We start from the raw sequence: 24,697 nt of genomic DNA, 5'->3' as shown, positions 1-24,697 counted from the left end.
GAATATGTTCCAACGAAAATACACATTATTCTCTGCTCTGGTATGAAATAAAACATTACATTGTCAAGAATTAAGGTTCGAAAGTGCTCAAGAGCTGTCAATGACTTAAAAACTAAACAAGTACTCAGGTGATTTGTGAGGCTACTTTCACACTAGCATTGTTTGGCGTACATCGCAATGCGTCATTTTGGAGAAAAAATGCACCTGCAAATGTGCCCGCAGGATGCGTTTTTTCTCCATAGACTTGCAGTAGCAACGCATTGCGACATGTCGCGCGACGGATGCGTCATGTTTTGGTGGACCCTCGACACAAAAAAAGTTACATGTAACATTTTTTAGTTTGTCGAGTTTGCCATTTTCGACCGCGCATGCGTGGCCGAAATTCCGCCCCCTCCTCCCCGGACATTACAATGGGGAAGCGGATGCGTTGAAAAACTGCATCCGCTGCCCCCGTTGTTCATTTCTTTGACAACGTGCATCGGTCCCGTTCCAACGCTAGTGTGAAAGTAGCCCAACTCACACAACAGCAGCGCTCACCACTTTGATCTTGAAAAGCAACCTTTGTTTTATGATGAAAGAGAGAAAATCCTTCTACCTATATTCATTCACTACATGTTTTATATTAAATTAAATGTAAAATGAAAGATAAAAATGTGTGAAGGCAAGACTTAATGTACTAAGGATGTAAACAGCAAAACTCCGGAGAGCCAACATAACATAATATGATGCTTATATGGCAAAGTTAGAATTTTTGCTAATTTATATACATCCCCATTTATGACTATTCCTATACTTTTATACTAATATTAGATACTATAGGCACTTTTGTTTGGTCAGATCACCAGGTCTACTGGCCTAAGCAGTCTCATAGAGCCATATAAAGCAGTTAGCTCAAGTAAAAAGACCTGGTGAATAGCCTGGGTATTGCAATACAAGCATGGTCCGTGTCCCACAAACATACGAAACTATCATTGCAATGCTACATAATTTTTATTGTACACATTTTAAATTCTATACAATATTCAATTGCAATTTTGGAAGGAGTTGCGACAAAATAATATAATGTTGGCATTTTGATTTTTTTTCGCTATGTTATTTTCCCTATTGGTTAATTAATTTTATATTGTCATAGATCAGATTTTTAAAGACATGGTGATATCAAATATGTTTTTTTAATTTTTTTATTTCCTTATCTTAAGATTTGGGGAAAATGGTCATTTGGATTTTTTTAATTCAGTTTTTATAAGTCTTCACAGCGGACTTGGATCTCTGATCAGTACTATGTTAAAAAAAAATGCATTGTATAGTAAAAAAATCAAGACTTTCTATGAAGTCCAACCAGGAGCTCGCCTTCATAGGATTGAAAGTGCCACTTAAAGGGCTGAAAAGCAGTGATTATGCTTGCTCACTGATGTTAGACATAGTTGCTTGAAGTATAGCAAAGTGGCACCTGTAATGTCAGCATCCCTGAATGCTTCCTGTTATGGCTGGCAATCAGGCAACACAGCGTGCAGTAATCAGCGCACATACAGAGATCTGGCAATAACCAAAAACAATAGGACGAGCTCTGAGACGTGGAATCTCTGTAGACTGCAGTACCTGATCTATCCTCACACAACTATAAGCAGCAGTGGATTGCGCCTATCACTACCTATGCAACTCGGCACTGCCTGAGGAGCTGACTAGCCTGAAGATAGAAATACAAGCCTGACTTACCTCAGAGAAATACCCCAAAGGAATAGGCAGCCCCCCACATATAATGACTGTTAGCAAGATGAAAAGACAAAACGTAGGAATGAAATAGATTCAGCAAAGTGAGGCCCGATATTCTAGACAGAGCGAGGATAGCAAAGAGAACTATGCAGTCTACAAAAAACCCTAAAACGAAAACCACGCAAAGGGGCAAAAAGACCCACCGTGCCGAACTAACAGCACGGCGGTGCACCCCTTTGCTTCTCAGAGCTTCCAGCAAAAGATAATAGCAAGCTGGACAGAAAAAACAGAAAACAAACTAGAAGCACTTATCTAGCAGAGCAGCAGGCCCAAGGAAAGATGCAGTAGCTCAGATCCAACACTGGAACATTGACAAGGAGCAAGGAAGACAGACTCAGGTGGAGCTAAATAGCAAGGCAGCCAACGAGCTCACCAAAACACCTGAGGGAGGAAGCCCAGAGACTGCAATACCACTTGTGACCACAAAAGTGAACTCAGCCACAGAATTCACAACAGTACCCCCCCCTTGAGGAGGGGTCACCGAACCCTCACCAGAACCCCCAGGCCGACCAGGATGAGCCACATGAAAGGCACGAACAAGATCTGGGGCATGGACATCAGAGGCAAAAACCCAGGAATTATCTTCCTGAGCATAACCCTTCCATTTGACCAGATACTGGAGTTTCCGTCTAGAGACACAAGAATCCAAAATCTTCTCCACAATATACTCCAATTCCCCCTCCACCAAAACAGGGGCAGGAGGCTCCACAGATGGAACCATAGGTGCCACGTATCTCCTCAACAACGACCTATGGAATACATTATGTATGGAAAAGGAGTCTGGGAGGGTCAGACGAAAAGACACCGGATTGAGAATCTCAGAAATCCTATACGGACCAATAAAACGAGGTTTAAATTTAGGAGAGGAAACCTTCATAGGAATATGACGAGAAGATAACCAAACCAGATCCCCAACACGAAGTCGGGGTCCCACACGGCGTCTGCGATTAGCGAAAAGCTGAGCCTTCTCCTGGGACAAGGTCAAATTGTCCACTACCTGAGTCCAGATCTGCTGCAACCTGTCCACCACAGAATCCACACCAGGACAGTCCGAAGACTCAACCTGTCCTGAAGAGAAACGAGGATGGAACCCAGAATTGCAGAAAAATGGAGAGACCAAGGTAGCCGAGCTGGCCCGATTATTAAGGGCGAACTCAGCCAACGGCAAAAATGACACCCAATCATCCTGGTCAGCGGAAACAAAACATCTCAGATATGTTTCCAAGGTCTGATTGGTTCGTTCGGTCTGGCCATTAGTCTGAGGATGGAAGGCCGAGGAGAAAGATAGGTCAATGCCCATCCTACCACAAAAGGCTCGCCAGAACCTCGAGACAAACTGGGAACCTCTGTCAGAAACAATATTCTCAGGAATGCCATGTAAACGAACCACATGCTGGAAGAACAAAGGCACCAAATCAGAGGAGGAAGGCAATTTAACCAAGGGCACCAGATGGACCATTTTAGAAAAGCGATCACAGACCACCCAAATGACCGACATTTTTTGAGAAACGGGAAGGTCAGAAATGAAATCCATCGAAATATGTGTCCAAGGCCTCTTCGGGACCGGCAAGGGCAAAAGCAACCCACTGGCACGTGAACAGCAGGGCTTAGCCCTAGCACAAATTCCACAGGACTGCACAAAAGCACGCACATCCCGTGACAGAGATGGCCACCAGAAGGGTCTAGCAACCAACTCCCTGGTACCAAAGATTCCTGGATGACCGGCCAGCACCGAACAATGAAGTTCAGAGATAACTTTACTAGTCCACCTATCAGGGACGAACAGTTTCTCGGCCGGACAACGATCAGGTTTATTAGCCTGAAATTTCTGCAACACTCTCCGCAAATCAGGGGAGATGGCAGACACAATGACTCCTTCCTTGAGGATACTCGCCGGCTCAGATAACCCCGGAGAGTCGGGCACAAAACTCCTAGACAGAGCATCCGCCTTCACATTTTTAGAGCCCGGAAGGTGTGAAATCACAAAATCAAAACGAGCAAAAAATAACGACCAACGGGCCTGTCTAGGATTCAAGCGCTTGGCAGACTCAAGATAAGTAAGGTTCTTATGATCAGTCAATACCACCACGCGATGCTTAGCACCCTCAAGCCAATGACGCCACTCCTCGAATGCCCACTTCATGGCCAGCAACTCTCGGTTGCCCACATCATAATTACGCTCAGCAGCAGAAAATTTCCTGGAAAAGAAAGCACATGGTTTGAACACTGAGCAACCAGAACCTCTCTGTGACAAAACCGCCCCTGCACCAATCTCAGAAGCATCAACCTCGACCTGGAACGGAAGAGAAACATCAGGTTGACACAACACAGGGGCACAGCAAAAACGACGCTTCAACTCCTGAAAAGCTTCCACGGCAGCAGAAGACCAATTAACCAAATCAGCACCCTTCTTGGTCAAATCGGTCAATGGTCTGGCAATGCTAGAAAAATTACAGATGAAGCGACGATAAAAATTAGCAAAGCCCAGGAATTTCTGCAGACTTTTTAGAGATGTCGGCTGAGTCCAATCCTGGATGGCCTGAACCTTAACCGAATCCATCTCGATAGTAGAAGGGGAAAAGATGAACCCCAAAAATGAAACTTTCTGCACACCGAAGAGACACTTTGATCCCTTCACGAACAAGGAATTAGCACGCAGTACCTGGAAAACCATTCTGACTTGCTTCACATGAGACTCCCAATCATCTGAGAAGATCAAAATGTCATCCAAGTAAACAATCAAGAATTTATCCAGATACTCACGGAAAATGTCATGCATAAAAGACTGAAAAACAGATGGAGCATTGGCAAGTCCGAACGGCATCACCAGATACTCAAAATGACCCTCGGGCGTATTAAATGCCGTTTTCCATTCATCTCCCTGCCTGATTCTCACCAGATTATACGCACCACGAAGATCAATCTTAGTAAACCAACTAGCCCCCTTAATCCGAGCAAACAAGTCAGAAATCAATGGCAAGGGATACTGAAACTTAACAGTGATCTTATTAAGAAGGCGGTAATCAATACACGGTCTTAGTGAACCATCCTTCTTGGCTACAAAAAAGAACCCTGCTCCCAATGGTGACGACGATGGGCGAATATGTCCCTTCTCCAGGGACTCCTTCACATAACTGCGCATAGCGGTGTGTTCAGGTACGGACAAATTAAATAAACGACCCTTAGGGAATTTACTACCAGGAATCAAATCGATAGCACAATCACAATTCCTATGCGGAGGTAGGGCATCAGACTTGGACTCTTCAAATACATCCTGAAAGTCAGACAAGAACTCTGGGATGTCAGAAGGAATGGATGACGAAATAGACAAAAATGGAACATCACCATGTACTCCCTGACAACCCCAGCTGGTTACCGACATAGAGTTCCAATCCAATACTGGATTATGGGTTTGTAGCCATGGCAACCCCAACACGACCACATCATGCAAATTATGCAGTACCAGAAAGCGAATAACTTCCTGATGTGCAGGAGCCATGCACATGGTCAGCTGGGCCCAGTACTGAGGCTTATTCTTGGCCAAAGGTGTAGCATCAATTCCTCTCAACGGAATAGGACACCGCAAAGGCTCCAAGAAAAATCCACAACGTTTAGCATAATCCAAATCCATCAGATTCAGGGCAGCGCCTGAATCCACAAACGCCATGACAGAATACGATGACAAAGAGCACATTAAGGTAATGGACAAAAGGAATTTGGACTGTACAGTACCAATAACGGCAGAGCTATCGAACCGCCTAGTGCGTTTAGGACAATTAGAAATAGCATGAGTAGAATCACCACAATAGAAACACAGTCTGTTCAGACGTCTGTGTTCTTGCCGTTCTACTTTAGTCATAGTCCTGTCGCACTGCATAGGCTCAGGTTTACTCTCAGACAATACCGCCAGATGGTGCACAGATTTACGCTCGCGCAAGCGACGACCGATCTGAATGGCCAAGGACATAGACTCATTCAAACCAGCAGGCATAGGAAATCCCACCATTACATCCTTAAGAGCTTCAGAGAGACCCTTTCTGAACAAAGCCGCTAGTGCAGATTCATTCCACAGAGTGAGTACTGACCACTTCCTAAATTTCTGACAATATACTTCTACATCATCCTGACCCTGGCATAAAGCCAGCAGATTTTTCTCAGCCTGATCCACTGAATTAGGCTCATCGTAAAGCAATCCCAGCGCCTGGAAAAATGCATCAACATTACTCAATGCAGAATCTCCTGGTGCAAGAGAAAACGCCCAGTCCTGTGGGTCGCCGCGCAAAAAAGAAATAATAATCAAAACCTATTGAATAGGATTACCAGAAGAATGAGGTTTCAAGGCCAAAAATAGCTTACAATTATTTCTGAAGCTCAGGAACTTAGTTCTGTCACCAAAAAACAAATCAGGAATCGGAATTCTTGGTTCTAGCATCGATTTCTGATCAATAGTATCTTGAATCTTTTGTACATTTACAACGAGATTATCCATTGAGGAGCACAGAGCCTGAATATCCATGTCCACAGCTGTGTCCTGAAGCACTCTAATGTCTAGGGGAAAAAAAAGACTGAAGACAGAGCTAAGAAAAAAAAATGATGTCAGGATTTCTTTTTTCCCTCTATTGGGAATCATTGGTTTGGCTCCTTGTACTGTTATGGCTGGCAATCAGGCAACACAGCGTGCAGTAATCAGCGCACATACAGAGATCTGGCAATAACCAAAAACAATAGGACGAGCTCTGAGACGTGGAATCTCTGTAGACTGCAGTACCTGATCTATCCTCACACAACTATAAGCAGCAGTGGATTGCGCCTATCACTACCTATGCAACTCGGCACTGCCTGAGGAGCTGACTAGCCTGAAGATAGAAATACAAGCCTGACTTACCTCAGAGAAATACCCCAAAGGAATAGGCAGCCCCCCACATATAATGACTGTTAGCAAGATGAAAAGACAAAACGTAGGAATGAAATAGATTCAGCAAAGTGAGGCCCGATATTCTAGACAGAGCGAGGATAGCAAAGAGAACTATGCAGTCTACAAAAAACCCTAAAACGAAAACCACGCAAAGGGGCAAAAAGACCCACCGTGCCGAACTAACAGCACGGCGGTGCACCCCTTTGCTTCTCAGAGCTTCCAGCAAAAGATAATAGCAAGCTGGACAGAAAAAACAGAAAACAAACTAGAAGCACTTATCTAGCAGAGCAGCAGGCCCAAGGAAAGATGCAGTAGCTCAGATCCAACACTGGAACATTGACAAGGAGCAAGGAAGACAGACTCAGGTGGAGCTAAATAGCAAGGCAGCCAACGAGCTCACCAAAACACCTGAGGGAGGAAGCCCAGAGACTGCAATACCACTTGTGACCACAGAAGTGAACTCAGCCACAGAATTCACAACAGCTTCCCATCCTCCAATTCCTCAGCAGAGATGCCAACTCATTCATTGCCCCATCCCTCTGCCCGTGAGTCTTCCACCTCCTGCTCCTTTCCGAGGTCTGTGCATGCATGAAAGGTCTCCAGGCACTGTGCTTAGGGTGCATGCACCTGTGGCCCCAGGAAACACTTATTATTTAAGGCGCATCCACCTATTTTGAGCAATGTGCTTAGTCAGTTGTCTGCATGCTTGCTAGTTCTCGGGTCTCCCGTGCTCCTATTTAAGTTAACCCATCCTGTCTATCAATGCTTGCCTGTATCACAGTTGTATTTTCCAGTATACCAGCCCTGTCTACATGCACCTGCCATACCAGTCTGTATACCAGCCATACCTTCCTGCACCTGCCGTGCTAGTCTGTATACCAATCATTAATGAGAATAATTTCCTCTATTATCCAATATACTATAGATGGAATCCATAGATAAAATAATTTATTTAAAGGAAATCTGTTACAAGGTTTTTACCACCTAATCTGAGAGCAGCATAATCTGAGGGCAGATACCATAATTTCTGTGATGTGTCACTTATTGGTCTGCTTGGTGTAGTATTTATACAATCACTATTTTATCAGCACCAGGAGATATCATTAGAGGACTACTTGGTCTTCTGCTAGATAGTTCAACCACACAGTCACCACTGATTGGCAACTTTCTGTAAATGCACAGTATACACAGAAAGCCGCATATCAGTGGTATAGGTTAGATTGTACAGAGCTCAGCATTAGGAGAACTGGTAGATCTACAGCAGAGAATACAATATGTAATCAAAACTGCAACACACTGTAAAGTGATACATCACTAGTATCATGGTAACTGCCAGTATATTATGCTATTCTTAGATGAAGTAGCATAACCCTGGTGAGAGATTCCCATTATTTGTGTTTTCCACTTTGGGCAACCCCTTTGTAATTACAGGCCCCCAGAATTACAAATACTTCAAGTTTCCCTGCAGATCCACCATTCATCAGTAATTAAACTGTCTTAAAACATTCTCTATCTCTCATTATTCTGGCATTTGGCAAATGTTAATAATTATGGTAATCCTAAGTGACCTAAAACGGGAAAGGTTTACTCTGATTTCATGTCAGATATTGAGAAGAACATGGATATGTGTCTTTTTATATAGTGTTTGTAAACTTCTGGTTTCAACTGTACATGATGTATATCAACAACAGTGGGCAATCTGTATATGATACTGTAGAAAATAATGCTGTATGAATCCATCTTGTGCTTTAGTAAAGGATAGGGAAACTTAATGATTGCCCCAGGGTCGTATTTGCCTCTAGGCACTTGAGGGCACGTGCCTAGGGCGGGAGGATGCTGGGGAGCGGCACCCAAGCAAGTTTTTTTCTGTTTTTTTTTATTAAAGTCCGGGGTCATCTTCTGACCGACTGCCCCCACGGCCGCCAAACCACCTGAAGACATCATACTCACCCTACTCCAGCGATGCCTGGTCTCAGCGCCAGCAGCTAATCCTGTGTGAGCGGTCACGTGGTACCGCTCATTAAGGTGATGAATATGGAAACATATTCATGACCTTAATGAGCGGTACCACGTGACCGCTCACGCAGGAAGAAGGTGCTGCGCTGGGATAGAGATTGAGGGATGTTCGGTGCGTTGTGGGAAAAGTGAGTATGACAGCCAGGGAGGACGGGGGGAGGATGAAGGAGGACGGGGAGCTGAGCCATGCAAGATGGGAGGAGGGAGCTGAGCCATGCATACAGGATGGGAGGGGGGTGAGATGAGCCATGCACACAGGATGGGAGGGGGGAGATGAGTAATGCATACAGGATGGGAAGGGAGGTGAGATGAGCCATGTACACAGGATGGGGGGTGAGATGAGTCATGCACACAGGATGGGAAGGTGGGGTGAGATGAGCCATGCACACAGGATGGGAGGGAGAAGATTAGCAATGCACACAGGATGGGGGGGTGAGATGAGCCATGCATACAGGATGGGAGGGGGGAGATGAGCCATGCATACAGGATTGGAGGGGGGTGAGATGAGCCATGCACACAGGATTGGAGGGGGGAGATGAGCCATGCACACAGATGGGAGGGGGGTGAGATGAGCCATGCACACAGGATGGGAGGGGGGTGAGATGAGCCATGCATACAGGATGGGAGGGGGGTGAGATGAGCCATGCATATAGGATTAGAGGGGGTGAGATGAGCCATGCATACAGGATGGGAGGGGGGTGAGATAAGCCATGCATACAGGATGGGAGGGGGGTGAGATGAGCCATGCACACAAGATTGGAGGGGGGAGATGAGCCATGCACACAAGATGGGGGGAGATGAGCCATGCATAGAGGATGGGAGAGGGGTGAGATGAGCCATGCATACAGGATGGGAGGGGGGTGAGATGAGCCATGCACACAAGATGGGAGGGGGGAGATGAGCCATGCACAGAGGGTGGGAGGGGGGTGAGATGAGCCATGCACACAGGATGGGAGGGGGGTGAGATGAGCCATGCATACAGGATGGGAGGGGGTGAGATGAGCCATGCATAGAGGATGGGGGGGTGAGATGAGCCATGCATACAGGATGTGGGGGTGAGATGAGCCATGCACACAAGATGGGAGGGGGAGATGAGCCATACATAGAGGATGGAGGGGGTGAGATGAGCCATGCATACAGGATGGGAGGGGGGTGAGATGAGCCATGCATACAGGATGGGAGGGGGGAGATGAGCCATGCATACAGGATTGGAGGGGGGTGAGATGATCCATGCACACAGGATGGGAGAGGGGTGAGATGAGCCATGTATACAGGATGGGAGGGGGTGAGATGAGCCATGCATACAGGAAGGGAGGGGGGTGAGATGAGCCATGCATAGAGGATGGGAGGGGGGTGAGATGAGCCATGCACACAAGATGGGAGAGGGGAGATGAGCCATGCATAGAGGATGGGAGAGGGGTGAGATGAGCCATGCATACAGGAAGGGAGGGGGGTGAGATGAGCCATGCATAGAGGATGGGAGGGGGGTGAGATGAGCCATATATACAGGATGGGAGGGGGTGAGATGAGCCATGCATACAGGAAGGGAGGGGGGTGAGATGAGCCATGTATACAGGATGGGAGGGGGTGAGATGAGCCATGCATACAGGAAGGGAGGGGGGTGAGATGAGCCATGCATAGAGGATGGGAGGGGGGTGAGATGAGCCATGTATACAGGATGGGAGGGGGTGAGATGAGCCATGCATACAGGAAGGGAGGGGGGTGAGATGAGCCATGCATAGAGGATGGGAGGGGGGTGAGATGAGCCATGCACACAAGATGGGAGAGGGGAGATGAGCCATGCATAGAGGATGGGAGAGGGGTGAGATGAGCCATGCATACAGGTTGGGAGGGGGGTGAGATGAGCCATGCACACAAGATGGGAGGGGGAGATGAGCCATGCACAGAGGGTGGGAAGGGGTGAGATGAGCCATGCATACAGGATGGGAGAGGTGTGAGATGAGCCATGCACACAGGATGGGAGGGGGGTGAGATGAGCCATGCATACAGGATGGGAGGGGGTGAGATGATCCATGCATACAGGAGGGGGGTGAGATGAGCCATGCACACAGGATGGGGAGAGATGAGCCATGCATAGAGGAGGGGGGTGAGATGAGCCATGCACACAGGATGGGGAGAGATGAGCCATGAATACAGGATGCGAGGGGGGAGATGAGCCATGCATGCAGGATGGGAGGGGGGTGAGATGAGCCATGCATATAGGATGGGAGGAGGGGGCGTGAGATGAGCCATGCATATGAGAGGGGGTGAGATGAGCCATGTACACGGGATGGGGGGAGAGATGAGCCATGCACACAGGATGGGAGGGGGGAGATGAGCCATGCATACAGGATGGGAGGGGGTGAGATGAGCAATGCACACAAGATGGGAGGGGGAGATGAGCCATACATAGAGGATGGGAGGGGGTGAGATGAGCCATGCATACAGGATGGGAGGGGGGTGAGATGAGCCATGCATACAGGATAGGAGGGGGGAGATGAGCCATGCATACAGGATTGGAGGGGGGTGAGATGTTCCATGCACACAGGATGGGAGAGGGGTGAGATGAGCCATGTATACAGGATGGGAGGGGGGTGAGATGAGCCAAGCATACAGGAAGGGAGGGGGGTGAGATGAGCCATGCATACAGGATGGGAGGGGGTGAGATGAGCCATGCATAGAGGATGGGAGGGGGGTGAGATGAGCCATGCACACAAGATGGGAGAGGGGAGATGAGCCATGCATAGAGGATGGGAGAGGGGTGAGATGAGCCATGCATACAGGATGGGAGGGGGTGAGATGAGCCATGCACACAAGATGGGAGGGGGAGATGAGCCATGCACAGAGGGTGGGAGGGGGTGAGATGAACCATGCATACAGGATGGGAGAGGGGTGAGATGAGCCATGCACACAGGATGGGAGGGGGGTGAGATGAGCCATGCATACAGGATGGGAGGGGGTGAGATGATCCATGCATACAGGAGGGGGGTGAGATGAGCCATGCACACAGGATGGGGGGAGATGAGCCATGCATAGAGGATGGGAGGGGGTAGAGATGAGCCATGAATACAGGATGCGAGGGGGGAGATGAGCCATGCATACAGGATGGGAGGGGTGTGAGATGAGCCATGCATATAGGATGGGAGGAGGGGGAGTGAGATGAGCCATGCATATGAGAGGGGGTGAGATGAGCCATGCACACGGGATCGGGGGAGAGATGAGCCATGCACACAGGATGGGAGGGGGGAGATGAGCCATACATACAGGATCGGAGGGGGGCGAGAAGAGCTATTCACACAGGATGGGAGGGGGGGTGAGATGAGCCATTCACACAGGATGGGGGGTGAGATGAGCCATGCACACAGGATGGGAGGGGGGTAGATGAGCCATGCATACAGGATGGGAGGGGGGCGATGAGCCATGCATACAAGATGGAAGGGGGGAGATGAGCCATGCATACAAGATGGGAGGGAGAGATGAGCCATGCATAGAAGATGAGAGGGGCGGCATTATACAGTATGGAGCATCATATGTGGCTATTATACAGTATGGAGCATCATGTGTGGCCATTATACAGTATGGAGCATTATGCGGGGTTATTATACAGTATGGAGCATCATGTGTGGCCATTATACCATACAGAGCACTGTGTGGCCATTATACAGTATGGAGCATCATGTGTGGCCATTATACAGTATTGAACATCATGTAGGGCCATTATACAGTATGGAGCATCATGTGTGGCCATTATACCGTATAGAGCACTATGTGTCCATTATACAGTATGGAGCGTCATGTGTGGCCATTATACAGTATAGAGCACTGTGTGGTCATTATACAGTATGGAACACTGGGTGGTCATTATACAGTAAGGTGCACTGTGTGGCCATTATACAGTATGGAGCATCATGTGTGGCCATTATACAGTATGGAGTATCATGTGTGGTCATTATACAGTATAGAGCACTATGTGGCCATTATACAGTATGGAGCATCATGTGGAGCCATTATACAGTATAGAGCACTGTGTGGCAATTATACTGTATGCAGCATCATGTGGGGCCATTATACAGTATGGAGCATCATGTGGGGTCGTTATACAGTATGGAGCAATGTGTGGTCATATTTTTTTGTTTATAATTATTGTTTATGAAACAGTGTGATCAGCAGTACTAAATGGGTGTGGTTGGGGTGTGGATATGGGTGTGACTAGTTGTGAAATGGGTGTGGTCAGAGGCATGGCCTAAAATTTGCCGCGGCGCACGTCGCATGCTGCAAATTTTGACCCTCTTTTCCTTCTTCAAAATTTGAGAGGTATGATACCGCATTTGCCAGATCGCGTCAAGTGCCACAAATGTCCGCAAATCCCATAGGGAATGAATGAGGCCGAACGCAGTGTTGCCGTAAGTGATCTGTTACGTGGCAGATGCGGAAAAACTGCCGGAACTGCTGCAAAAGGCTCCTTTCACATCAGCGATCCTTGCCAAAGTCACTGCCAATAGTGTCATACTCACCAATGGGGGAGGCAGCACTAAAAGTGCCTAGTGCAGCATAAACTCTAAATATGGCCCTGGATAGCCGCCTTGTCTAAATTATTTTTCTAAACCAGACAAATGTTCTAACTGCTTAGCGCTATAAGTATTAAACTCTAATTCCATAAAAATAGTTCATAGTATGTACCATGTGTGGGTTAGACTTTTTTCTGCCTAAGAAGGGAATCAAAAGAAACTGTAAAGTCTTTATTTTCAGGTACATTACACTTATGTATATGTTTAAATCCCATGCCAATATGTAAAGAAGCGAAAATCTGACATGTATAGTGAGTTGCACAAAATTTGTCACGCTATCCTTTTATCCTTTTTTTCATCTTATAAATTGACATGTATAGTCAAAGGAGGAAAGTTGCAAATACTGAATGAAGCCAGAATAATATTTGGAGATAATACAGCATGCATTTTCCTGAGGTTTTGTATAGAAATATTAATTGGCAAATTAATATTATTTTTTTTCTCTTTAGGCCAGAGGTTAATCTAAAGAAATATGCTGGCTGTCTGAAGGATATTGAAGTCTCCAGAACACCATACAACTTACTTAGCAGCTCTGATTACATAGGATTAACTAAAGGTTGTGCTACTGAGGTAGGTTTGTCTGCATCACGTTTTTCTTAACGAGGTTGTCCACTACTTTTTCATTGATTACCTATCCTTAGGCAGCTGGAAGTCCTCACTTGCTGAGATGGCCATCTTCTGGTAATGGAGGAGGCTTTGTACTACACATTCACATTCTATTCAAATCAATAGGAGGCGGATGTGCAGTACCAAGCCTCAGCCACTACCAAAACACAACAATCTCCACAAGCGAGTTCTTCCGGCCAGCGACCAACACCGAGAATCGCTGGGGGTGCCGAGTGTTCGACCTCTGACGATCAGACATTAAATATCCTAAGGATAGATTTCTATATGTCTATATTTTTATCTTTGTATGTCTGCAATTTTGATCTTACAATGTATTTTAAAAGTAGGTAATAAAGAACAATAGTTATTTATTATTGCATTAGCACCTATTGTTGTCAAGTGTTGTGTCCTGCACCTTTTTTTTATTTTCACGAAATTCATATTTCCATTTGTGCCTTTTTGAAGTCTATTTTTGTGTGCTCACCTGTGTTTTTTTCATGTGTGCCAAATTAGGCAATGTTTAGGGTTTCTAGATATTTTTGCCGGATTCCTGAAAATATGAAAGCAGAGCCAGGTCTAATTATCTTACGCATTCGGTTCCAAGCTCCATGCTAAAAGTAGTTTTCCTCTGATATGACAAAACATTTCAGAATTAAACATAAATATATGCAATGATGGAGACTCTCTGATTCAAACTTAAGCTAAGGATAAAAGATAACATCAGCTTACCAGTGCAGGTAATTGAATAATCCTAGCGGGGGGAAGGTTCACGGAAGAGACCATGAGACGTTTCCCAGGTAAAAACACTTATATAGGAAGTGAGATATTCAGCCATTACAGAGGAAATAATCTTTCTTAACCCCTTCATGACCTGGGATTTTTCGTTTTTCCGTGTTCGTTTTTCACTCCCCTCCTTCCCAGAGCCATAACTTTTTTATTTTTCCGTGAATTTGGCCATGTGAGGGCTTATTTTTTGTGGGACGAGTTGTACCTTTGATCAACATCATTGGTTGTAGCATGTCGTGTACTAGAAAATGGGAAAAAAATTCCAAGTGCGGTGAAATTGCAAAAAAAGTGCAATCCCACACTTGTTTTTTGTTTGGCTTTTTTGCTAGGTTCACTAAATGCTAAAACTAACCTGCCATTATGATTCTCCAGGTCAGTACGAGTTCGTAGACACCAAACATGACTAGGTTATTTTTTATCTAAGTGGTGAAAAAAAATTCCAAACTTTGCTAAAAAAAAAAAAAAAGCGCCATATTCCGATACTCGTAGCGTCTCCATTTTTCGTGATCTTGGATTGTTTGAGGGCTTATTTTTTGCGTGCTGAGATGACGTTTTTAATGATAGCATTTTGGTGCAGATACGTTCTTTTGATCGCCCGTTATTGCATTTTAATGCAATGTCGTGGCGACCTAAAAAACGTAATTCTGGCGTTTCGAATTTTTTTCTCGCTACGCCGTTTAGCGATCAGGTTAATGCTTTTTTTTAATTGATAGATCGGGTGATTCTGAGCGTGGCGATACCAAATATGTGTAGATTTGATTTTTTTTTATTGATTTACTTTGATTGGGGCGAAAGGGGGGTGATTTAAACTTTTATATTTTTTTTATTTTTTTCACATTTTTTTTAACTTTTTTTTTTTACTTTTGCCATGCTTCAATAGCCTCCATAGGAGGCTAGAAGCAGGCACAACGCGATCGGCTCTGCTACATAGCAGCGATCTGCTGATTGCTGCTATGTAGCAGAAATGGAGGTGTGCTGTGAGCGCCGACCACAGGGTGGCGCTCACAGCCACCGATGATCAGTAACCATAGAGGTCTCAAGGACCTCTATGGTTACAATGGAGAAGCATCGCCGACCCCCGATCATGTGACGGGGGTCGGCGATGACGTCATTTCCGGCCGCCCGGCCGGATGCGGTAGTTAAATGCCGCTGTCTGCGTTTGACAGCGGCATTTAACTAGTTAATAGGTGCGGGCAGATCGCAATTCTGCTCGCGCCTATTACGGGCACATGTCAGCTGTTCAAAACAGCTGGCATGTCCCGGCTTTGATGCGGGCTCACCGCGGAGCCCTGCATCAAAGCAGGGGATCTGACCTCAGACGTACTATCCCGTCCGAGGTCAGATAGGGGTTAAAAACATTATTGATATCCCTAAAATATATAGGAAAGATTAAAAATATAAACACTTGTCCAACACGTTTCAAGCATTACATGTTCTTAGACATAGCACTTCAGAATGAAACATTAATATACTTTCAACGATGGAGTCAGTCTCTGATTCAAACTGCCTGTGATTCATTTCAGACTTAGTCCTTATTCATTATCGTATAGATCTATGTAATAGAATATGCAGTATTGTAGATACCATACATTGAGAGAAAGCATAGGAAAATATTTCCTTTGGGACACTTTTGTTAAATATCTAACACCTCCATCAATAACTTCAGTACAAAGCATTTATGTCATCTAATGGACTAAAATTTGTAATTGAACCTCCATGAAATACGAAGACGTCCAACGGTGGTAATATGTCAGTATCATCAAGCAGGTTTCAATCAAAGTCATTATTAGTAATCAAAAGCTTCAACAATTTTGTGCTACTTTCTAAAGGTCCTGTCCTACACCTGCACAATGCTTCTTACTCCCTTTCAAGTAGAAAGCTCCCTAAGCTATGATTTTCTTGTGCAAGATGCTCGTTCTGAACCAAACCAGTCAGACCTATTTATTAGACCACTGGAGGAAGTCATCCTAACCCCACGACTTGCTAATGGTATTTGAAGAGAAACTTACCCAGCAAACGTGAAAAACACATCTAGAAATAAACACAAGTCTTGACGAGCTGCTATATTTAATGTAGAGTTTCTAAGCAATGCTCTTCATCACAAATCTCAAAGAAAAAAAGGGTCTTTGAAGGCCTAGACAATTTTACACAATATCTGACAAATTTGTGTTTTGAAGATTTGAAGTTTAGTTTCCAGAGCTAAAAAAGCATTAAATTATTTTTCTATCAAGACATGATATTTGTTTTTTTATTTATTAGGCTAGTTTCACACTAGCATTTTGCTGATCTGCGGAGGGCTGCGAACTTCCTCCGTGAAGCCCCGCCCTCAGCCGCACCTCCACCGCTAGCTCCGCCTACTTCTGCATGCGCCCGGCATGCGGCCTGCGTACCTATCTTTAAGATTAGGTACGCAGGTCGTGCAGCTGTATGCGGATGCTTCCGCATGCATCGTTTTGATGATGTGGAGAAAAAAAAAATTGCTACAAGCTGCGTCCTACGCTGGTCACCGCATTGTCAAAACGATGCATGCGGAAGCATCCGCATATAGCGGCACGACCTGTGTACCTAATGTTAAAGATAGGTACGCAGGCCACATGCATGCCGCATGCAGAAGTAGGCGGAGCTAGCGGCAGAGGTGAGACCGAGGGCGGGGCCTCATGGAGAAAGTCCGCAGCCCTCCGCAGATCAGCAAAACGCGAATGTGAAACCGGCCTGAGGCAAAAATAAAAATTTTACAAAAGCTTTAAGCATAAATCTGTTAAAACTAATATCGCTATAAAAAGATAGACTGCCAAAAATACTCTCATACTTTTCCTTATACATACAGGGCATAGAATATGAAGCTCAAACTATCCTTTTGTAGAGAGTTAGCGTATAATATCTCATGTATGCAGCAGAAGTGCAGTTTTATGAGAATGACCAAAACTCACAGTGATGTATGATTTGGATTGTGTTAGGTTTTAAGATGCTATTGTAAGCTTTGTCATTTTGATGTGTTTTTCTTCAACAGACATTGATTTATAGGTATCAGATGAGTTCATCAATCCACGTAGGATAGACTTCAAGTCGAATCTCCTTAGATTTACAGGTCCCATGAATTATAACACTTTGCAATTTGGTTCACAAGGATTGCCAAAATAAATAATGGTGCCCTTAATACACTGTTGAAGACTCAGAGACCAGGCTAAAAGTGTACGGGGTAGCAGCACAGTGTTCCCCATAATGCCTTACAGCTATCATATCACACAGTCTAAAGTAGCCAATCAGGGGCCTATCATAGCCATTTTAAAAATTGAGGGATGTCCAAGTAATACCATTTTAGGATTTTACAGTATAGGGATAGGAGATCAGAGTGCACACCTAATTCCACATAAGACCTACATCGGATTGTGGTATACTGTTGGAGTGCTGAAGCAATGCAAAGACAAGGAGGGAACTGCACCCATACTCAAATTAAATTTTAGCTACCATTTCCTATGGTGTTGATGATGCTAAATGTTTTTATGCAAGAGTAAAAAATAAAAAAAGAACACTAAGATGGTCAGAAGCAATTACATCTGGAAATCTGAAGTAAGATGTAAAATAAAATTAAAAGAAACACTGATTAAAACATGATTTTCCAAGATGCTTGGAAGACACAGCATAGCTTAAAGATCTGCTTGGACTTTCTGTTAGTATAATCCAATAACTCTTGCAGTAGTTAATTAAACTTATTTTTCAGACTGAACTTCTTTGAAAAAAAACAAAACAGAGATTTATAATCCTGTTACATCTCATTCGCAGCCGGTTTACAGCATTACTATAATATCTGTATTCTTTTCAGCAGAGATCATTTCACATAGTTTATGGATTAGGTTTCTGATGAAGGTTGTAAAACAACTTTATTATAAGCAACAAATAATAAGATAGCACTGTCATGTATCTACTTATGCAGACGCAATCATTCTTTTCCAATAGGCTTTTATTAATTTACTCTGTGTGGTATATTTACTATATTGGGACAATGATTGACTCTGTATTCTTGTACAGATCAAGGTCACTAAATAATGGATGGCATTAATAATTATAATTATAAATATCATCACCAACCTTAGCATTTTTATCTTCATTAGAACCATCTAAGCTCAGTTTACTGTATTATTCATTTTACTGAGTAGTAAGAATCTGTATAGAGATTCCCTTTTTCACTCATAGAATTGAGTTATCATATGTGTCAAGAATAGGATATAAGGGCCAATAAGCACCATGTCCTGCTTCTTTCCAAGATTTGTTCTGGTGTTAAGCAGTACCTAGAGCAAACATGGCTTTACTTAAATTTTTGTGATGAGACTCTCCCCTGTGACTATGTCCCTAATAACACAATGTTATAGATTTTGTTGGCAGTGTATTTGTATACAATTTATAGGCAGTTCTGTCTTTTCTACCTTCTGGTGATCATCAGATGCAGGGCTGTTGTGAATTCTGCTTTTGGGCTCCCTCCAAGGGTTGTAGGTGGTAATGCTGTTGTCTCTGGGCTGCAGTCCTGGACATGTGTATCTACTGATTGCAGTTCTGACTGGAGTATTTAGGTTTGCAGGACTCTTTAGTCCTTGCCAGTTGTCAATGTTTCTTGGGAAGGATTTGATCTCTGTCTGGCTTCTCCTGCTTAGCTGCCAATTCAGCAAAGATAAGTGTCTGTTTCTTTTTCTATGGCACACAAGCTGTGTGCTTGTTTTTGATTGTGTTCCTGCTCTGAGTTTAGTAGTCTCTGGAGTTGCAGATATACGTTCCACGTCTTTAGTTAGATGGAGGAATTTTTGTATAATCTGCTGTGGATATTTTTGGAAGGGTTTTAATACTGACCGCACAGAACTCTGTCCTATCCTTTCCTATTTTAGCTAGAGCGGCCTCTTGTGCTAAATCCTGTTTTCTGACTGTGTGTGTCTTTCCTCTCCTACTCACAGCCAATATTTGTGGGGGGCTGCCTATCCTTTGGGGTTCTGCTCTGAGGCAAGATAGTATTCCTATTTCATTCTTTAGGGGTATTTAGTCCTCCGGCTGTGACGGGGTGTCTAGGGCTTGTTAGGTACACCCCACGGCTACTTCTAGTTGAGGTGTTAAGATCAGGATTTGCGGTCAGTATAGTTACCACCTACTCCAGTGAAAGTTTTCATGTTGCTCCAAGGTCACCGGATCATAACAGTACAACTGGCCAATAATGAGTTAAATGCATCTCAGAAGAAGGGTGTTGAGCCATTTTTTTTTCTTCAGTCTGCTTTATCTTCTCTTCCCTCTTTATCTCTGGGTGGCTGAGGAGCCTTGTGCAAGCATGGATGTTCAGGAATTAGTTTCTCGTGTAGACCAGCTTGCTGCTAGGGTACAGGGTATTTCTGATTATATTGTTCAAACTCCTGTTTTAGAGCCGAAGATTCCTACTCCTGATTTGTTTTTTGGAGACAGGTCCAAATTTTTGAGTTTTAAAAACAACTGTAAACTATTTTTTGCTCTGAGACCTCGATCCTCTGGTGATTCCATTCAGCAGGTTAAAATCGTCATCTCCCTGCTGCGTGGCGACCCGCAGGATTGGGCGTTTTCCCTGGAATCTGGGAATCCGGCTTTGCTTAATGTAGACTCCTTTTTTCAGGCTTTAGGATTATTAAATGATGAACCTAATTACGTGGATCAAGCTGAGAAGACCTTGTTGGCCCTGTCTCAGGGTCAAGAGGCGGCAGAATTGTATTGTCAGAAATTCAGAAAATGGTCTGTGTTGACTAAATGGAATAATGATGCTTTGGCGGCAATTTTCAGAAAGGGTCTTTCTGAATCCATTAAAGATGTTATGGTGGGGTTTCCCATGCCTTCCGGTCTGAGTGATTCTATGTCTCTGGCCATTCAGATTGACCGGCGCTTACGGGAGCGCAGAACTGTGCACGCTGTGGCATTGTTCTCAGAGCAGACTCCTGAGCCAATGCAGTGTGATAGGATTCTGTCTAAAACAGAACAACAAGGATTCAGACGTCAGAATAGGTTGTGTTATTATTGTGGCGACGCTTCTCATGTCATTTCAGTCTGCCCTAAGCGGACAAAGAGGAACGCTAGTTCATTTACCATCAGTACTGTACAACCTAAATTTCTGTTATCCATGTCCTTGATCTGCTCATTGTCATCATTTTCTGTCATGGCGTTTGTGGATTCAGGCACCGCCTTGAACTTAATGGACTTTGAGTTTGCCAGGTGTTGTGGTTTTCCCTTGCAGCCTTTGCAGAACCTTATTCCTTTAAGGGGCATTGATGCTACACCCTTGGCTAAAAATAAGCCCCAGTTTTGGACACAGGTGACCATGCGCATGGCGCCAGCCCATCAGGAAGATTGTCGATTTCTGGTGTTGCATAATTTGCATGATGCTATCGTGCTGGGTTTTCCGTGGTTGCAGGTACATAATCCTGTGTTGGATTGGAAGTCCATGTCTGTGACTAATTGGGGTTGTCAGGGGGTTCATAATGATGTTCCTTTGATGTCAATCTCCTATTCTTCCTCTTCTGAAATTCCAGAGTTTTTGTCTGATTTTCAGGATGTATTCAATGAGCCCAAGTCCAGTTTCCTTCCACCGCACAGCGACTGCGATTGTGCTATTGACTTGATTCCAGGCTGCAAGTTTCCTAAGGGTCGACTTTTCAACCTGTCTGTGCCTGAACATACCGCTATGCGGAGCTATATTAAGGAGTCTTTGGAGAAAGGGCATATTCGCCATCTTCTTCACCATTGGGAGCGGGGCTCTTTTTTGTTGCTAAAAAAGATGGTTCCTTGAGACCCTGTATTGATTATCGCCTCTTGAATAAATTCACGGTCAAGTTTCAATACCCTTTACCTTTGCTTACCGATTTGTTTGCTAGGATTAATGGAGCTAGTTGGTTTACGAAGATTGACCTTTGGGGGGCCTATAATCTTGTTCGTGTTAAGCAGGGTGATGAATCGAAAACTGCGTTTAACACGCCCGAAGGCCATTTTGAATACCTTGTGATGCCATTCGGGCTCACTAATGCTCCATCTGTTTTTCAGTCCTTCATGCATGATATTTTCCGGACTTATATTGATAAGTTCTTAATTGTATATTTGGATGATATTTTGATTTTTTCCGATGATTGGGAGTCTCATGTGGAACAGGTCAGGATGGTATTTCAGATCCTTCGTGACAATGCCCTGTTTGTGAAAGGGTCTAAATGTCTCTTTGGGGTGCAGAAGGTTTCTTTTTTGGGCTTTATTTTTTCTCCCTCGTCTATAGAGATGGATCCGGTTAAGGTTCAGGCCATTCATGATTGGATTCAGCCCACATCCATGAAGAGCCTTCAGAAATTTTGGGGTTTTGCAAATTTTTATCGCCGTTTCATTGCTAATTTTTCCAGCGTGGTTAAACCCTTGACCGATTTGACGAAGAAAGGCGCTGATGTGGCGAATTGGTCCTCTGTGGCTGTCTCTGCCTTTCAGGAGCTTAAACGTCGATTTACTTCTGCTCCGGTGTTGCGCCAACCGGATGTTTCTCTTCCGTTTCAGGTTGAGGTTGACACTTCTGAGATTGGGGCAGGGGCCGTTTTGTCTCAGAGGGATCCTGTTGGTTCCTTAATGAAACCGTGTGCCTTCTTTTCCCGTAAGTTTTCACCTGCTGAATGCAATTATGATGTCGGCAATCGGGAGTTGGCTATGAAGTGGGCATTTGAGGAGTGGCGACATTGGCTTGAGGGAGCTAAGCACCGTATTGTGGTCTTGACCGATCATAAGAATTTGATTTACCTTGAGTCTACCAAACGGCTGAATCCTAGACAGGCTCGATGGTCCTTGTTTTTTTCCTGTTTTGATTTTGTGGTCTCCTACCTTCCGGGTTCTAAGAACATTAAGGCTGATGCCCTCTCTAGGAGTTTTTCGCCTGATTCTCCTGAGGTCTTAGAACCGGTCGGTATTCTGAAAGAAGGGGTGGTCCTTTCTGCCATTTCCCCTGATTTACGACGGGTTCTTCAGGAATTTCAGGCTGACAAACCTGACCGCTGTCCTGTGGGGAAACTGTTTGTTCCTGACAGATGGACTAGTAGAGTGATTTCTGAGGTTCACTGTTCCGTGTTGGCTGGTCATCCTGGCATTTTTGGTACCAGAGACTTGGTTGGTAGGTCCTTTTGGTGGCCTTCTTTGTCGCGTAATGTGCGTTCTTTTGTGCCGTCCTGTGGGACTTGTGCGCGGGCCAAGCCTTGTTGTTCCCGTACTGGTGGGTTGCTTTTGCCATTGCCGGTCCCAGAGAGGCCCTGGACGCATATTTCTATGGATTTTATTTCCGATCTTCCGGTTTCCCAGAGGATGTCGGTTATCTGGGTTGTTTGTGACCGGTTCTCTAAGATGGTTCATTTGGTGCCTTTGCCTAAATTGCCTTCCTCTTCGGATTTGGTTCCGTTGTTTTTTCAGCATGTGGTCCGTTTGCATGATATTCCGGAGAATATTGTGTCCGACAGAGGTTCCCAGTTTGTTTCTAGATTTTGGCGGGCCTTTTGTGCTAGGCTGGGCATTGATTTGTCTTTTTCTTCTGCGTTTCATCCTCAGACAAATGGTCAGACCGAGCGAACTAATCAGACTTTGGAGACTTATTTGAGATGCTTTGTGTCTGCTGATCAGGATGATTGGGTGGCTTTCTTGCCATTGGCCGAGTTTGCCCTTAATAATCGGGCTAGTTCGGCTACTTTGGTTTCGCCATTCTTTTGTAATTTTGGTTTTCATCCTCGTTTTTCTTCTGGGCAGGTTGAGCCTTCTGACTGTCCTGGTATGGATTCTGTGGTTGACAGGTTGCAGCAGATTTGGGCTCATGTGGTGGACAATTTGGTGTTGTCTCAGGAGTAGGCTCAACGTTTTGCTAACCGTCGTCGGTGTGTTGGTTCGCGGCTTCGGGTTGGGGATCTGGTCTGGTTGTCTTCCCGTCATGTTCCTATGAAGGTTTCTTCTCCTAAGTTTAAGCCTCGGTTTATTGGTCCTTATAGGATTTCTGAGATTATTAATCCGGTGTCTTTTCGACTGGCGCTTCTGGCCTCTTTTGCTATCCATAATGTCTTCCATAGATCTTTATTGCGGAAATATGTGGAGCCCGTTGTTCCGTCAGTTGATCCTCTGGCCCCTGTGTTGGTTGATGGGGAGTTGGAATATGTTGTTGAGAAGATTTTGGATTCCCGTTTTTCGAGGCGGAAGCTTCAGTACCTTGTCAAATGGAAGGGCTATGGCCAGGAGTAGGGTTGAGCGAAACGAGTCGGCCAGATTCAGAAGTCGCCGACTTTTGGCAAAGTCGGGTTTTATGAAACCCGACCCGACCCCTGTGTGGGATCGGCCATGAGGTCGGTGATCTTCTGAATCTGGAATCGGAATTCCGATACCGATTCCCTATATGTTTAAGATATCGGGAATCGGTATCGGAATTCAGATTTAAGTGTAAAATAAAGAATAAAAAAAAAAGATATTGCTATACTCACCCTCGGACGCGCCCTGGTTGTAACCGGGAGCCTTCCTTCCTAAGAATGAGCGCCTGAAGGACCTTTCGATGACGTCGCGGCTCGTGATTGGTCGCGTGAGCAGTCACATGGGCGTCACGCGACCAATCACAAGCCGCGACGTCATCGAAAGGTCCTTCAAGCGCTGATTCTTAGGAAGGAAGGCTGTGGGTTAGAACCAGGGCGCGTCCGAGGGTGAGTATATACCTATTAGGAATATTCTCACCCTCGGACGTGCCCTGGTTCTAACCCGCAGCCTTCCTTTCTAAGAATCAGCGCTTGAAGGACCTTTCGATGACGTCGCGGCTTGTGATTGGTCGCGTGACGCCCATGTGACCGCTCACTCGACCAATCACAAGCCGCGACGTCATCGAAAGGTCCTTCAAGCGCTGATTCATAGGAAGGAAGGCTCCCGGTTACAACCAGGGCGCTTCCGAGGGTGAGTATAGCAATATTTTTTATTTTTATTCTTTATTTTACACAATAATATGGATCGCAGGGCCTGAAGGAGAGTTTCCTCTCCTTCAGACCCTGGGAAC

General features: G+C 45.0%; 1 protein-coding gene across 2 annotated transcripts in view; it reads left to right on the top strand.

Moving 5' to 3' along the window:
• Positions 1 to 24,697, top strand: part of LAMA2 (laminin subunit alpha 2) — a 1,496,617-nt gene that overhangs the window by 1,376,699 nt on the left and 95,221 nt on the right. For both annotated transcript variants that reach the window (XM_069726054.1, XM_069726053.1), the window contains one exon: positions 13,722 to 13,842. In XM_069726054.1, the coding sequence (XP_069582155.1) occupies positions 13,722 to 13,842 (121 nt within the window). The remainder of the gene's footprint in view (positions 1 to 13,721; positions 13,843 to 24,697) is intronic.

Source organism: Ranitomeya imitator, chromosome 5 (assembly GCF_032444005.1).
Source record: "Ranitomeya imitator isolate aRanImi1 chromosome 5, aRanImi1.pri, whole genome shotgun sequence".
In the NCBI taxonomy this organism is placed as follows: Eukaryota; Metazoa; Chordata; class Amphibia; order Anura; family Dendrobatidae; genus Ranitomeya; species Ranitomeya imitator.
Note: the sequence above shows the minus strand (reverse complement) of the source record. Positions and strands in the feature narration are given on the sequence as shown.